The sequence below is a fragment of the Pan troglodytes genome, chromosome 22 (genome assembly GCF_028858775.2).
Source record: "Pan troglodytes isolate AG18354 chromosome 22, NHGRI_mPanTro3-v2.0_pri, whole genome shotgun sequence".
In the NCBI taxonomy this organism is placed as follows: Eukaryota; Metazoa; Chordata; class Mammalia; order Primates; family Hominidae; genus Pan; species Pan troglodytes.
The window spans coordinates 27732332-27750003 of NC_072420.2; the positions used below are offsets into that span (position 1 = coordinate 27732332).

Below are 17672 nucleotides of genomic sequence, written 5' to 3' on the forward strand. Positions count from 1 at the left end.
TATGCTGTATGCCAGCAGGACCTCAGCAGGCTCCAGACAACCAGTACAAGGCAGTGTGACTACATAACCAGTGCTACATACTCAATGGCAACATACTCTTCTAACCCTTTGCTATTTTGCTGCATAAAAATCCTACCAAGGTGAAGAGTATTTAAAAACTCAGCTGTATTCTCTTCTCTTAAGTTCATTCTCAGGTCCTTATTGTGTTCTGTTTATTACGAGTTCCCAGCTGAGATAAGTTACAGTGTGGCCACCACGTTACTGTAGCTTTAGACACTGGAAATCTCAGCCAAGTAGCCTTGGTTAATCATGTCACAAAACCAACAGCCTTCCAAAGTTTCCTGTATATCCTCCCATGTCATCCCATGGGATGCCAAATTACAGCTGTTGAGTACAAATCAGTAGTTTTTCAAATTGAAATTGGAACACACTTTTGCATAATAATCAGTCTTTGAGATAATAATATAGCACAATACATTTTTCAGCCCCTCCCCCACAATCATTTCACTATCTCTAGGACCAAAAACCTAGGTCATGCCTTAAGGGAGCGGCTAGACATTCTAGGTTATATCTGCACACATTTTTTTAAAACAAGATTTATGTTTATATCGCAATTTGGGGTATTTATCTTTAAATAATAAAATCCAAGAATTACATTTTCCCTTCTTACTCTATAAATAAGCTAAGATGAAGAGCCACAGCAAAGGGAAATGACCCTCCTGTTCTTGATAGAGATTAAACTAGATTCTTAATATCTCTCTGTTTACTGCTAATCAATTGCTCATTAGAGGCCATCAACCCTCCTTGTCATCCTTGAATTGGATTAAATGCATTTGGCCTTTTGCCACGGAAATGTGACAAAATTATGAACAGAAGCACTTGTTATTTTTTTAACCACACTGATTAAACTCCTTGACTACTCAGCCACACTATATATTTCTGTAGCTATAATTATGTAAACTGGCAACCTTTCCATTTCACTCACACAATTTCAAATCTTGGCAAACAGTTACAGTTTCAGCCTCAAGGCTTATAATGAACATCTGAATTTCTTTGTGAACAATGTTCGTTTCAATGAATTAAAACTAATGTGCGTCAAATTGTTAAGAATATAGCATCTCACATTCATGTCTACTTTCTGTTGATGATTTCTAACAACATTTATAGGTGTAAACCTTATTTGAAGTTTATAGAATACTTTCTTAAATTCTTAAATTCTGAGCAGGAGTAAAGATATTATTGGGGCAATAGTATATGTGTATATGTGTATACGTATATACACATTTGCTATTATATATGTGTATGTATACACACACATATATGTGATACACGGATATGTGTGTGTGTCTATAGATAGATGGATAGATAGATAGATAGATATAATCTAGACCTGGAAGCAGGAGATACTGGAGAGATGTGAATCACATACAATACCATGTAAGAGGTAAACGAATTAAAAGTTCTGACAAAAGCTTATCTGCTTGTTCAGTGTAGATCTGAAGGTAAGTGATTATCTTTGTCATATCAAATAAGGCTTGTTTTATGCAAGATCAATATCTTATCACTACTGTGTGGACAGTAATGCAATGGAAGATTTAGTAAAATATGAAGGTTGCAAAGGTTGCAGAGATTTATCTAGTGGTTTTGTGGTATGGTGTTGGCCAGGATACAAGACTGAGACATTGTATCTAACTCAGAAGTGTATTCATGGTGGTCTGCACCACCAGCAGAGATTCGATAGGAAGGTCATTGACACTGTGACCATTCACCAGGTATGACCTTTTAGGAGACTATAAATATGGCCAAGCTTGTGATTTATCACAGAATTTTGAAGCCGTAATAATACCCAAGATCTACTGGGCACTTCTTGGGGATGGTATGGGGGACAGGGAGCCAGTAAAGGATGCTGCCTTGAGAAGCAGATGCTCAGAAGATAGTGTGAACTTTGAAAATCCCAGTGGGCAGTACTGGGTGGTGAAAATGAACCAGTCAGACCCAAATGTCCTAAGGTGGAAAAATCACAGGAATCATAGGATTTCTTGTCTTGACTGAGAGATTGTTTTCACATGCAGTGCAAATACGCTGAGGGAGGGAGCCAGAGGCAACACAAATGCTGACACAGGTAGATACCATCACAGCTGCAGCCACAGCAGCTGAAATTAAGGAAGAACACCTTATATAGGAGTTAAATAATAGCAACTTCTGTTTCTATAGATCTTACCCCTTGGTAAGGGCAAGCATGGAGCTCAAGGGAAGAGCATGAAAGAGAGTTTAACTAGGTTTCAGATATCTACCCATCTGTCCACACAATTCTTATTGAAGAGAAATTAGTGATAGAAGAATTAATCTGGTGTGGTACATGTTTTAGTCATCAGTATTACCTACACACACCCACGCGCACACACACACACCCACATACACACACACACACACAAACGCATGCATATTTGTTCTGTGGATCTGATTCTTGATTCTTGAGGAGTCCTTTGCCTTTCTGGCTACCTATCCAGCAATCCCCAATAATAGGGGTTTCAATTTTAGATTTCAGCAGAGACTACATTAATTGGAACTGTTAGGCCAACCGTTACGATGACCCATTTTATACAATCTCTATCCTTGTCTCTTGATACACCTAAGGGATACCAAACACACAGAGCCCAGATGGATGAGGGTCCCAGAGATCCAGACGTGTTTATTCCTAAAACAATTACTGTGTGCCTACAATCTGCCAGACACTGTGGAAGTGCTGACACTGTGGTAAATAGATGAAATAAGATCTGATCCTGAGCTTTAGGGAACATCAGGCTCTAAGGAGCAAAACAGATATGTCAAGAACAAAGCAAACTGTGACTTCCATTATGAACAGATTGTTGAGGGAGAACAGAAGAGGCATTGATGAATTCTCCTTGAGGAATCAATAAAGGTGTCTCCACGGAAGTGAGTGGATCTGATAGCCTGGGAGGAAGGATACTCTGGCAAGGAGAGACTAGTGGAAACATAATGGAATGGGAAAAGGCAGAGTCTTTTGGGAATGACAAGAAGTTTGTTTTGGCTGGAACACAGGATCTGTTGAGCAGAGGGCTAGCAGGGAAGCTGGAAAGAGAGTCTGGGCCCAGAGTTCCAAGTCAGGAAGCTTTCTCTGACAAATGTGAGGTAAGAAGGGGAAGAAGAGATGGAGCAAGTTGGAGACAGGGAGCAGGGGAGTAGATGCTTGACGGAGTCATTTTGGTAAAGAGAAATGGAAGCTGGTTAGAGAGTGAATGGAAGGTAGATTGCTTTTTAATTCAACGCTGTTAGTGAGAAGCACTGTGTAAATCATTTACATGCTTTGAGACAAAGTTCCTTCATCATTAACATCAGGAGTTTGGTCCAGGTCATCTCTAGGGTTTGTTCCAGCTACACATGTCCTGATATTAACTAAAAGCATTCCAATTTATAAAGAAATTAAAGCTCAGGGGCATTAAATGCTCCAAATCTCAAGTTTGTCCATACTGAAGCTGAAATTCAAACCTGTATCTAAACACTCAGAATCCTGAACTTACTTCACCATGGTTTTGTTAAGTCATCACATACGTTATTCTTGACATTAATCTTATCTTTTGTATTCATAATCTACACTTGATTAAGCAAATTTCTTTCTTGCAGCAAATAAAGAATATCCTGGTTTTCTCTCTATGCTGTGTTGGAAAAAATAGATAATTTAGAGGTATACTAAATATATAAAATACACTGTGAAAGATATTCCAGAAAACAAGAAAATGGAAGCACTGGATAAGAAAACTGGTGACATCATTAACTCGCCTCCTTCTCTCACCTGTCACATCTAATTAGCCACTGTAAGTCACTGTAGTTGTCCTCTATTTCTCATTTTTTTCTACTATTATTTCCTGCCTGAATTATAACCTGAGACTTCTAACTGGTCCCTTTTCCTCCTGTAACTTCCTTATCTATATGCTCAAGTCAGTCACCTTCTTAGAGCACAGATCTTATTAGATTCCTCCAGTCCTTCATGTCAGCCTTAGCCTGGCATTCAAAACCTGGCACACTACAGCCCCAGTCTTTCTGTCTGCCTCCACTGTACCTTCCTGCTCCATTCTGTCCACTATTTTCTGCATATCTCATGAATATTTTGGCCTCTGAAGCTCAGCCCAAGACATTCCTTCTGCTACAAAGAATTTTTACTCACATCCACCTCTTCCTAACATTTCTTGACCCAATCTATGCCTCTCAATTCCTAATGCCACTGCTTTAGTTTAGACCACCTTGGGCTTCCTCTTGAAGATTTCTGAAACAGCCTGCTCACCCAGGATCCAGTCCACTACTTAGACCAGAAGGTTCATTTCAGAACACACCTCTGATCATTGCTGTCTTCCTACTAATGTTCTTTTCAATGATTGCCATTGCACTTAATTTACAATTAAAACTTGTCAGCATGGTGGAGTAGACTGAATTGTGTCCTCTCCAAACTCATCTATTTGGAGATAGGGCCTACAAGGAGGTAAATGAGGTTAAATGAGGTCATGAGGACAGGACTCTAATCAGATAGGGTTAGTGTCCTTAGAAGAAGTGATACCCAAGAGTGTTCACTCTGTTTCTACTTGCAGGCAGTGGGAAGGCTTTGTGAGTACACAGTGAGAGGGTGGCCATTTATAGGACAGGAAGAGAGCCCTCACTAGAAATCAAATTGGCTGGAGGCTTGGTCTTGGACTTTCTGGACTCCAGAACTGTGAGAAGACATACTTCGGTGGTTAAATCCACCCATTGTACAATACTCTGCTACGGTGGCCTGAGCAGACTAGCAGACATAGTGTATAGTTTTGTTTTTCCATAGTTGGGTTGTTATTATCTTCTCCAAACTAATCTATTACCATTTCCCATTGAACATGATGGTTTGCTGATGTCTGCAATGCCTATCTCCTCCTTACGTATCTGGCTAACTCCCACTCTTTCTTCAAAATTGAACTCAGATGGAGTGAGCAATCTTCTAATGCACTTCCATAATACCTAACAAATACATCTACTGTAAGAGCCATCATGCTGTGCAGCAATGACCATTTCCCTGTCTGTTTCCAGGAATAGATTCTTAAGAAAGGGGCTACTTTTTAAATCTCTGAATCCCTCCCTGCCTCCGAGGAGCATAGTAAAGGTTTGAATAAATTAGTGATAATGCTTTTAGTTTAGAGAGCACTAGACAGGACTGTCTTCTCTGTCTGCCATTTGTTAGCTGTTACTCTAAGAAGTTTATCTTTGTTTCTCTTCACGTGAATTCTGTCAAGATAATTATACAATGGTTACAGATTGTTGAAATGATTAATTGTAAAATAGTTTGTGGCCATGGATAGTACATAAGAAATGCTCAATAACAGCTGGCTGAATCTAAATCCAATCTATCCATCCTTTGAGGACCAATTCAATTCTACATTTGCAATGAGACCTACAGAAAGGTCCATAGGCAGAATTAACTGTTACCTTCCTTTTCCTTTCACAGACTTTGTTTATATCTCAATATGGGATTTATCAGAGTTTTCCTAACAGTAGTGTGATTTCCACGTGTATCTGTTTCCACTCTGCTGGGGATACGCCTAGTGGGCAGGGAGCAGGTATTTCTACCTCGCTGCCTTAAACTGCCTACATGAGTCTCACACATAGGAGGTGCATGTAGGCAGATACTGCACAGATTTTAGATTTTTCATAATATCCCTCACAGTTTATTGTAAAAATGTTAATTAGAGCTGCTTAGTCTGCTACCAGTCTCCCCATTTCTGAGTTATTTATCCTTTTATTGATTAGGATTGACCTATAGGCTCTGATTCCTTGACAAGGGTTCACTTTTGACTTTAAATGATATTTCAGCTCAAATATGTGACTGAATTAGTCCAGGCAGCAAGCCAATAAGAAAAAGCCCGTCCCTCTCCCTCTTCCAAACTTCTGGTCTTCCTCTACTGCCCCCTGTTGTCAGAATCAAGCCAGGAGCCACGTGGTAAAGGAGAAATGCCCTGTGGGGAGACCCGGCCCCAGCAATCTAAGGCAGAATGTACAGAGTTTTAGCTGAGACAGTGATCTATCAACTGGCATATTGATAGTTAATGAAAGGGAATTATCTTTTTATATTGCACAATCTCTTAGTTGGTTCGATTTTAATTCAGTGTTTCAATCTATGAAAGAGTAAGGTTTTTGCTGCTTTCATGAAGGGGTGGAGGGATATTAAACAATTTCCTATTTGTTATCAAGCAGGTAGGCTTTTGTTTCTAAAGAGCAAATGGTCTAAAAAAAACGACTGTAAGAGTTTGTCTTTGAAGAAATTATCTTGAAATAAAAGAGGACGTCCCGAACAAGGAAAGGATTCTGGAAAGCAAAGCTAAATCCTGGGGAGATTGGATTTCTACTGTTTGATGGCAGAAGTGGTGTGAATTCCAGCATTAGTGCCATTTCAGAATGAAAACAGCTTTTATGCCAGGAAATTGACTGGTGCTAACTCTCTCTAATTAGAATAGTACTGGAGTGCTGGGTACAGTCCTGACAGTGAAGTGTGATCGTTTGATAAATGAGTTACTAGCTCTATTCTGCTGACTTCCAGATGCAACTTTCAAGGTGGCCTCAGCTAGTAAACAGAGGTAGAAAACATATCCTCATACATTCGCTTCATGCCTAAAAAACAAGCAGTTTAGGAGAAGACATCTGGACCTAAATTTGAACAGGACTCAGAGCCCATGAAAACATGGATTTCATAGCTTGGCGTCTGGCTGCTAAGCAACGCACTTCTTACATTCAAAACAGAGTTGTAAAAGTAGAATCTTGGTGCCAACTCTGGGTATTTCTCATTGAAAAGGAAATAGCTCTGAAAGCTTTTCTTCGGGCCTTAAGATAATCTGATTTTCATGAGATGGAAGACCTCAGATCATCTCTCCTCCAGGCTTCTTTTTTTTTTCATGCTCTGAAGTATTAGGCAAAGTTCACTTTGCATTGTGAAATACTCTCAAATGAATGCTGCATAAATGCCTTGAAATTTTTTTTCAACCCCCTAATTAGTAACACTCTTTTAAATTGGGCGCATCTATTGAAAATACACATGCATTTCAAATATTTGCTTCTTGTGAAGTTAGATGTGTATACTACAGGGCCAACCACAAATGAAATTTGTTTTCCTAAAAGTATGCTTCTGCTTGGCAAGGAGACCAGAGAGGGCCCATGTGAAATATTTTCCATGTGTAGACTAGTTTGAAAAATGCATGTCCTTATAATACTGACAAAAATTAAGATGGACCATTAATTTATTTGTCCCTTGCTTTGTATCTATTTAAAATATGCTGTTAAGTTTCAGACTTTGGAAAAATAGGGACAGTTAACTATCCAAACAAAAAACAAATTCGGAAAAAGTAATCGACAAATCATTGAGAATCACTGAGTAGTTTCCTGTTTTCTGGGAAACAATTAGGAATGTTATGGGGCAGGAGGTAGGAAGTAACAGACCTTCTATTAATTTTTATTTATTTTAAAATTATGAAATGTGGATTTGTGTTTAAAAATGAAAGTGAACTACTAAAGTGACCCACTCCTTGGGGAAGTATGCTTACAAAAGCATTTCTTCCTCTTCCTTTACAGAACCTCCTTCCCTAAACTCTCCAAAGCCTCCTTCTTGGCATCCTCTTGTGATGTAGCAGAGCGAGGAACCCCAGACATGGAAAGTTGCTTACCAAAAAAAAAAAAAAAAAGAGCTTGGAAACCTAACAAGAAATGGATAGTTTTACAGAACTTCATTTTGCAGAGAAGGCTACAAATGAATGTTCTACCGCTTCAAAGACTAATGTTGTGCAGAGGAATTAAAGGATGGCTTCCAGAAAATCACTTAATGAGGAAAAAAATGTTTTCCATTGTGCACAGCACTGCGCGCTGCTTGGCTCTCCCTAAACTGCCGCCCTCCAGCATCTTTGTTTACATGTGGTTTACATTAATGTCCACCCTATGAACCACAAGTGTTTCTCTACTCCAAATTTATCAACACTTTTCCTTCATACCAGGGGTGCCTTAGTAAAAATAGAAGAATTAGGTAGCGAAGGTTTGTGATTCTAAGTCTCCTGCAATCCATCATTTAATTTCCTATCCTTGTTCTGTTTGCTTCATTTCATACCATGATTTTACATAATACTTCAAAGTTTGTAATCCTTAATCTATTCTGGATGGGTCTCAAATACTTAAAGAATGAGCTTTAGAAGTCAATTCTTACCAGGCATTTAAGAGGCACAACTTAAAACTGCCAATCAGAGTCGAGTTGTGACAACTGAGGCTTAGAACTATGCGCAAGCCAGGCCCCAAACCAACCCAGACTTTTTGTGTAAATGTCACACTAACGTAGTGGTCAAATACTGTGTAAATAGATACTGCGTTCCTCCCTGAGCCTCTGAGCCTTAAAGATCCATTTCTTTGCTTCCCCATAACCATCTTTCTTAAAAGGGGGAAATGCTGGGAAAACATTTCTTCCTTCTGTCTTGACTCTTCGCCCGGATCTTCTGCACTGGGGCTTCGGAAACATATTCATCCAAAACCCAAACACGCAAACGGGATGTGACCCTCCCTAGGCGGCGGAGTTGGCCTGGGCAGTGCTTGCGACGCACTGGTCGACTAAGCAAAGGAGTTGTTAAGGAACCTCACAAGTTTGTCCTCTCATCTGATTGGGTCTCTGTACCCTGCTGGCCCGCCCACATTCCTTCCTTCCCAGGAACTGAGATTCCAAGGTGGACATGTAAGAACTCCATTAGGAATCCAACCTGGAAAAAGAGTCCTTGAGAAAGTTTTCTCATCCTCTGTGTAACAGAAGGGGTTCTAGTAAAAAGGTGTGGACACTTACAAAAGAAGGTCATGGGATAACAGTGACTACCGTGAGTGAACCATCCAGCCCTTTCCATTAGGTGGGACAAGGTTTTATCTTATTTTCACTGGAAAGAAGAAGACCCATGATCCCAAACGCAACTTTGTTTTCCTTCCTTTTCCCCATTTAACTGTATCATTTCCCCAAGCATCCTTGTGCCTTCTTATGTTTACGTTCCTATGCCACAACACCTCAGACTAGATGACATGCAGCACTACTGGGTCTTCATCATCACCTAAGCAAGTCTTGGCATTTAAGGCAAAAATTTCTGCGGGGCTAACGTGAATACAGGAGCAGAGTTGAAGGCTGGTTGGATTTCCTGCAAGAAGCAGTTAAACACATCCACAGCTGCAGGAGGTTTGAGGGAGAAGCAAAGCCACCAGCAAGATTCCCTTCCACCTACCTCCTGATCCCAGCGCTGGGATCCCCGCATCCCGGCTGGACCTACCTCCCGAGTAAACAGGATAGCTGCGTCGTAGTGCTCCTCATGGTCATCTCCCAGCTGGTTGTGTTGGTGCTGCCACTTGCAAAAGTTCTTGAGTGTGGTGGCAGCGTTCTTGCTTACTTCCAGGCTCTTGTCCTTGTCGCCTAGCACCACCACCTTCACCACGGCCAGGCGGATGTGGTTCTCGATGCTAGCATGGCTGTACAGCCTATTGGCGATGGAGGCCAGGGTCAGCAGGTAATGCTGCAGGCCCCGGCCATACAACCGCGCCATGGACGCGTCAGCCACCAGAAGCAGCTCCACCTGGCGGGCCCGGGAGATGGAGCGGCGCCGCCGCCGCCGCCACCACGTCTGCGGTCCTGAGCCCCCAGCGGGCGAGAGAGCGGACTGGTCCAAGAGCTGCGAGGCCAGTGCTGCGCGTCCGCTCGGGTTGCTGTGCGCCGGAGGATGCTCGTGGGGCTCCGGTGTGGACGCGGGGGTTTCGCAGCTGGCGCGCGGCGGCAGGGCCTCGAAGCTGAAGCCCTCGCGGGTGTAGACGTGCAGGATCCGTGCGGACCCATCCCCGTACACGCGCCCCTTTTCTTCCTCCGCCCAGGGTCCGCGCAGCAGCGGCTTTAGGGTGTAGCGCGCGTGCTTGACCGCGAAGAAGCCGTCGAGACCCCCACAGAGGTCAAAGACAGCCAGAGAGCGGGGACTACCGTCCACTGTGCCCCGATAGAAGCAGTGGCTCCGGTGGCGCCAGGGCGCACTCGTCCCGCCTCCTGCGGGCACGAAGCCAGCAATGCCCACCGAACCATCTCGCTCCAGGTCCAAGAGGAACCTCCGGCCGCCCGCGTAGACGAGGTAGCCCACCTTGCCGCCGCCGGAGTAGAGTTGGTCGATGTTCTGCACCAGCCCCTTGCTCCTGCGCCGCTGCGCCAGGGGGTGCGGGTGGCCGGGAGGCTCGGCTCGCTCCTGCACCTCCTCCCCCTGCCGCCGGCGGGGCTGGGCGGCTGCTGCAGCAGTCGGAGGCTGCCCGGCTTTATCCTGGGCAGGTGTCGCGGCGGGGCCGACCGCGGCCAGGGGCAGGCGGAACGCGCACAGCAGCAGGGACGCCCACCCGAGCAGCATAGTGCGCTGCCCGCGGGGAGGGGCTGCGCGACTGGGACTTTATGGGTATTTGTTATTTGCTATGAAGTTAACGGGGCGGGGGATGGGGACACACACACACTTGCTTGCAGGATTGAGTCAAGTGTCGGAAGGAGGGGGGCCCGGCAGCAGCGCCAGCCTGTCCGGGCTGCGGTGCCAGCGTGCGAACTTTTCTTTGTTGCTTGGGAAAATGTTTGGATTCGTGCTCCAGAAAGAGGTGGGGGGGGGGGGGGGAAGAAATGATTAAAAAAAAAAGTCGGATAGTGGAGATTCAGCAAATACGGGAAAAGGAAAAAAACAAAAACCAAAAAACCACCAAATGCAGGCCCGATCGCTGTTTCAAGAAAAGTAAGGAAAGGTACCGCGCACCGGGCTGGCAACTGGTGCGCGCAGCCTCCCGCCCCCGCGCTGCGCTGGACAAGCCGGCTGTGGAGGTTCCAAGCTCCGGGGCCCACTTCCTTTCTTATTTTGTGGGTTTCCTTGGCTCTGCTGGGACCAGGAGGAAGGGAAGAAGGAGAGGGGAAAAAGCCATAAAAATTAAAACAAAAATGCAGGGGACAGCCTGAGGCGAGCTGGTGAAGCGGCGTGTCTGTGTCCCTTCGGCTGCGGTCTCCTCCTGCCCGCCGTCATCCCCAGTCGGCCGCTGCGAGCGCCGAGAGCAGCGCGAGCGCTGTGAAGATGCGAGGAGGTGGAACAATGAATTTATAGCGGCATGCCATCCTGCAATGGCAATTTCAACAATTCGTCACTGCACGCTGCCTCTTAAAGGGAGAGCTTCCCCCACCACTCCCACCCTTCCCAGTCCGCGCCTAATCAGATGGGGGAGGGCAAAAGAGGAGGGTGATCGAGGAAAGGGAGACGAAGTAGGAGGAAGGGACTGGGACCCGGCGAGGTGGTAGGAGGGAAGAGGGGAAAAAAAAAGTAATGGGGCAAGAAAAACAGATTTCCTTGGCCACTTTTAAAGCCACAGCGGCTCCGGGTCTGTCTGATATTTCACAACCAATTGGGGTTGGCTAACCTTGGCTTACCTCATCTCCTGAACGGGTGTTTTGGTTAGTTATTGAGACGTTTCAAGTCTCTCCCTGCCTCCTTCTTGCCTGCTTTTCTCGCCCTCGGTGGGAAGTTCCTGCCGCAAGTTTTTCCCCTTTGCACACCCGTGCGCTCTGGCCTCGCAGACCGTGCAACTCCATCCACCAGTCAGAGCTTTTCAGCTTCCCGTGCGTCCCCTAACCACCGCTTTCCCTTCGCTTCCTCCCCTCCGTCCCGGCACCCGGTTTCCTCCCTCCCCATTCTCCAGCCTCTTGATGCTTTGACGCTCGCCGGATTCGGGCTCCGGGTGACTAACTTCTCCCGGCCACCAGCAGAGCGGCTGGACAGCCAGAGAGCCCAGGGCGCTTCCTGGCGCGCTGCGGTACCCCGGGGCGAGAACGCCCGCCGCTTGGGAACTCCGCAGCTTTGTGTGCGAACGGCGGGCTCCCAGCTTTCTCCAGCACGCCTTTCGTCAGGGTCCACAATCTGTCCCTTAATCCCAGCCCACTGGAACTTCCTTTGCTCTAAAAAGGCAGAGCGAGAAAGAGTTAACTCTTAGAGGGAATTCCGCTCATTTTTTTTCCCCGAAAGATTTTAAAATTTTGCGCTCACACTTTTATTTTTTGCTTAAATGATAATTTAATAATAAATTCCTATATCTGTTTTTGTCTCTTCTAAAGCAACCACTTATCGCCATAGGCCTTGACCTACCTTCATTCTCAGAAATTCCTTTTAGAAGAAAAAGAATACTTTTGGCGGAAGGAAGATTGGTGCTTATTAGTACGCGGGTGACATTATCACTGCTACTCGTTTCCTCTGACCTCTTTGTTTCCTCTAATTTATCATTCTAAGAAGGGAGAAGGAAAACCCGACGACTTATGGTTAGAAGGTCTACCTTCTACTGTAGGGGTAAGAGCTCCCTCCATCCCCAAATTATTTTTCAGGCTAATTAACTAATGCACCAGTGAAAAATGAATGTGGTGTAATTTGGACATTTCCATCTTTTTCTACGTTTAACTTTGGCTATGCTGGGGATAGCAGGGCGGGTGCCTTAATGGGGCCCCAAGCTGATCGCTTTCTCTGGGAGGGAACCATGAGGGTCCAGGGCTTGATCGAGGTTCTTAGAGTGGCAATAATCCTCTGGAAGGAATTTCAGAATTGCCCGGCAACAATACCCATTGCCGTGTGCCTGGAACACCCTCTGGAGTCTTGTGAGGGGCAGATGTAACATCTTGTTTTAACTTATAAATAAAGAAATCACTGGGGCCTTAGGGACACCCAACAGCCCCTGATGGATTCTGAAATACATCAGGACCAGGGAGGAAGTTACTATTGCTGAAGGCCATTGCTTTATAATTCCACAATGCCTCAGCCGCTCAGTGGCCAGTTGCCCCAGGCCAATGCTAACAGCTGGATGGGTCAGAATAGGAGGTTCCAGCCATTTTCTCTATCCCACCAAGGCCTTTGAGCCTTGCGTTAGCCATTCTCTCTTGTGGTCCTTGCTTTGCACCTACAAATAGCAAACTTTATCTTTTTAACCAGTTACAGTGAAAAGGAGTCCAATATTTGGCACTAAACACCATTTCTAATACAACCTTGATTCAATAAATTTAACAATTTTGTCATTGTTCATGCCAAAGAATCATTTTAATAGGCATTTTAGGTGACAGTGGTTAAAATTTGTTAATTACAATTATTTTCATTCACAGATAGATTTGTTATTTAGGATTTCAGGAAATTCCAACAGATTCTCTTTTCTTTGATGGTCTTGAACTCATAACCTCCAGGGATTCTCCCACCTGATGAGACACAGTGATGGCTTGAATTTTCTTCTTAATGAAGCTTTTCTCCTCTTTCACAAACACCGTGCTGAATCCTGAATCTGAATATTATGCCTTTAAGTTTAATTATATAGTGACATTTGTACTCAGTTTATTCAAATATTTAAAAATACATGGGGAGAACAGGATAGACACAGATAAAGTTCCAAACATGAATATCAAGCACAGAATATTTACTAGAGGTATATATTCACAAGGAAATAAATACTAAATCTTATGAATACAATGAATAAATTCTTACATCTCAGAAAATTTCTACTTCGATATAATTTTTTTTTTAGAAAGTAACTTGGACACTTTAGAAACTTCATTTGGTAGTATTTTTAAAACATTACACTAGTGGATTAGGATGAGCTGCTACGTTGTGGAAAAAATTACTATCTGTCACTCTAAGGAAGTAATTTGCACTGGATAAAAGTAGCTGAACTTTTTATTTTTACAGTAGAAAGGAAAAATATATTAGCAATCATGTTTAAGCAGAATAACTGCTACTCATTCAAAGTAACAGTTTTATTTGTGCACATTTAATGAGAAATTTCCACTGAATTTATAGAGTATATGATCACAAATACCATTGATAGATGATTTTACATTTCCCAAAAGGAAGAAGGACTTACTACTCCAGAATGTTATAATTTATCTTGGAGATCAGGTAGGGCAACTTTCTCCATCTAACCGTGAAAAGCTGAGACCCAGAGGCCAAAATGGCTTGCCTGTGGATAAAAATGTCCACTAGTGGCCGAATGTCCTGAAACCTAAATCTCCCAGCTCCTAATTTGGGCTCATTCTACAACACTTCTTACAATGTATCCAGTTTAACAAATATCTATCAAGGTCCTACTGCAAAGTGCTTTATGAGGCTCTCTGGAGGCATGAGAAGATGAACAAGTCACGAGTAATGTCTGGAGGAAACTCACAGTTTAGAGATGGAGCTGTTTGTATAATAGATGCACAGAATACAAACTGGAAAATACAAATATAGAGGGGGAGAAAGCAAGGGAATTACTCCTGCAGGTGCTCTGAGCCCTGTATTTCCAATATAGCTCCACTCCATAATTTGTATACTCTCTTAAGTAGTATTTTCTCAAATTTCCATTTGCTAAAGTGTCATTTCCTACCCCCCACCCCAAACTATGATTTTAATGGTAAGAGTGAGGAAATATCTGACAGTAAAATATTCCCTTCCGGCCAAACACCTGCTCCTTACCTCCCATGTAGAAGAATTACAGTCTTTCAACTCTGCGTTTTTCTTTCCCACATCAAGATCCCTACCCTAGGCCTGCTGAATTGGAAACCCTTTTAGTGTCGGCACTCTTGGTGGTAGCAGGGTGTGTGGATTCTATGGGTAAGATCTCCACTACTAAGCTCCACTACTGCGTGGGACCGTTAATGAATGCCTTAAAGACACTGGGTGAGCTTTTCCCTTTTGTGACACTCGCTTTGCAAATTCTTGTTTTTAGAGGGCTTTGCTTCAAAACCAAAGGTCACACTTTGGGAGTGATTCTAGCTTTGATATGAACTCTTCATTTTTAGAGGGTGAAACTACACTTAAATAGTCCTTCTTCCCTCCTTCCCCAGCTCTTTTTCCCCCTGTCCATCCCCTCTGATATTTACAATGGCAGAACATGGACCCTGATGCACTAATGCATGTGTACCCAATCTCATTGCATTAGTACACACAGCACATGTCAGCATGCATGTGCCACACACGTACTCATTTGAACTCATGTTTCCCTCTAGGCTGCACTGATGGCTTGATAGAAATCCTAATTAGAGCTCAGATAATAGAAGAGGGGATTAAACCAACCATCCTCTGCCTTTACAAAGAAAACTTTCTAGAGACCTGCCTTGTAGAGATTCTTTTATTTCGCCCCTCGGGAAACCTTACTGAATGCCTGATAAAACTCGAAACCATCTTCTCTGCTATCTGATTAGGACATATTACAAAACAATCTATCTACTGTGATGGATAACATATGCTTTAGAATCTGTTTTACTTAATATTATAGAAAATATATTTCTAGAAAGCCAGATTTTCATTTTTTATACACAGTAATTTTATACTATATAGAAGTCTTCAAATGAATAATGTACATATGTATTATTTAAGACATACAGGTGTTATCTGTAAAGTAAAACCGACAAGTCATTTTTTATGCTGACCAGCTGTGAAATGTTGTTTTAGCTTTTCTCACACAATTATGCACATATTACTTGCTTTTATGGGTTACTTGAGTTCTATTTTTCCTTATTTTCCAAAAATCATCAAAAATCAAACCTTACTGGAAACACATGGAAAATCAGGAATTTCCAGCAGAAAGTAATTTGAAACATTTGAGGTTTTCTTTCCTTTCCTTCATAATGGCAAATTTCAAGCAAAGTTTTCAAATTACTTAATGAGTAGTAGGTGTAATTGTAGTAGGAGTTGTTTCTCAGTTCTATAGTTATGTATATATTTTTTTACAGTTCAGGTTGTATCTTAACATCACCTTTCTCAAGCTCTAAAATATTATAGTCTTCCTCAAAACTATTTGGTCTCTCCATGTTAAATACATTCTTCTGGTAAATAAGGTAAGAACTGGAAGTAAGTTCACATAAAGCTGATAAATATCAGTTGGTTACAGTCTCACCCCTGGCAAGTAGGGAAATGGAAACTGTAGCTTCTTGATCAATGTAATTATCTCCTACCCATGATGTTGGGGTCATTGCAAGTTGCTTATGTGGTCAGTGGAAGAAAACATACAGTATCTTTTTTCAGACTCTCCATACACTATTACATACCTCTCTCATACACACCTTTCCTAGTCAGGGACTAACAGGTGGAAGAGCAGTTATCTGTGTTACACTCCTAGACCTGGGTTCAAGTAAATACATTACAGTTTTTTCTCACTTTATTTGACTTAGGAGGTGTTGCTCTTCCTACATCTCTGCTTCTTACTCTTTTAAATCAAGCTGGAAAGAGGAAGTGACAATGCACTGTCACTTACTGGCTGAATGATGATTTGATTCTAAGTCCCAGGAAGGAACCCTCTTCCAGGAACTCACCATCAACTCTCCCCCTTTTCTCCTTCCAGCTGGCCCAACCTGGACCTGTCGGAAACTTCTCCTTCACCACTATGCCCCAGGGTCCCAAATGCCCCAGGATCCCAAAAAGATTGCCACCTCTGACCTTTGAAAATATGAGCATGTGAGCTTGAGGCAGCAGGAGAAGAGGAAGTGGGCTTTGACTGATTTACAATTCAGGGAACTAACTCTTGCCCATAGCTTCTAGTGTGGTTCTTTCCAAGAGCCAGACTACCACTTTTGCTCCTCTCTTTTTCTCATTTCAGGACCCTCTTCCAATCCAACTATACCCTGTCCAGTTTATGTTAGTGACAAAACAAGACTCCCCCATCCTTCAAGGAGGTGGAGCATCAGAATCTTTTCAGAATGGGGGTGGAGAGGAAAGGATTCAGTTGTGGTGCCCTCATTTGTGAGACTCAAGCCCTTGTTCAAAATCATCTTCTCAGATAAATCCCCACCAGATCTGCCCAGAAAGTTTATCAGACCCTCCATGGCCCATGTCATTTTGGTTCCAAATGTTTCAGGTGACTTTTGAATTGCAACTGAAAAAGTTATTCTGATTTTTGACATTATAGAGTTCATTATCGACAGCTGGCTATAAATTACTAAATTTATAATTAACTATATAATCTCTGGCTTGTTTTTTTGCACCTCAAACTCACACTTCTTTCTGATAAGCCTTAATCAAATAGGCAATTATTTCATTCATCTATTAGCTTAGTAGGTGTCTTCCTTTCTTTAGGAAATTCAAATGAGGAAAATGGTGCAGATTGAATCTAAGAAAGGTAGAGGTATTAACATAGGGAAACTAGCCAGTATGACACAGAGAAAGCCTCTTACATATGTTGTATAGCTAAATTCCAGAGAAGTTCTGGAGAACCCATAAATAACTTTAACAAATTGCTGGTTTTCAGAGCATTAAAGAGCAAAGTAACCTGATTAGAGTCTCTGCTAGCTTCCAGCCAACCAGTTTACCTTCCAGAAAATGCAAAACAATGTCTTGAGATTATGAGATTTTTTCCCCCTCTTTTCTATCATAAATTTCATTTTTGCTTTTGGTTGTTGGCAGTAGTCTAATGGTTGGGTCCCTCCTACATGAGTAAACTTTTTGCATGCTAAGGATAATAATGTCTCAGAATTATTTTTGGCTAACATCTCTTTCTTCTTTCCACATTCTTTTCTTTTCTTCCTCTTTTTCTTTCTGTCTTCACCATAGAATGTATGTTCTATGAAACCAGGGACCATGCTTGTCTTCCTCACCATGGTATCTCCAGTTTCTAGTTCAGTAACTAGCAAATTG

At 42.8% G+C, this 17672-nt stretch overlaps 1 protein-coding gene across 1 annotated transcript in view; it reads right to left on the bottom strand.

Moving 5' to 3' along the window:
• The window catches only part of ADAMTS5 (ADAM metallopeptidase with thrombospondin type 1 motif 5), a 49342-nt gene extending 38229 nt beyond the window's left edge, over window positions 1-11113 (bottom strand). Inside the window, exon 1 of the mRNA XM_531407.8 lies at window positions 9315-11113. Coding sequence (XP_531407.3) covers window positions 9315-10421 — 1107 coding nt within the window. The 5' untranslated portion in view covers window positions 10422-11113. The remainder of the gene's footprint in view (window positions 1-9314) is intronic.
• Between the last annotated feature and the right edge of the window lie 6559 nt (window positions 11114-17672).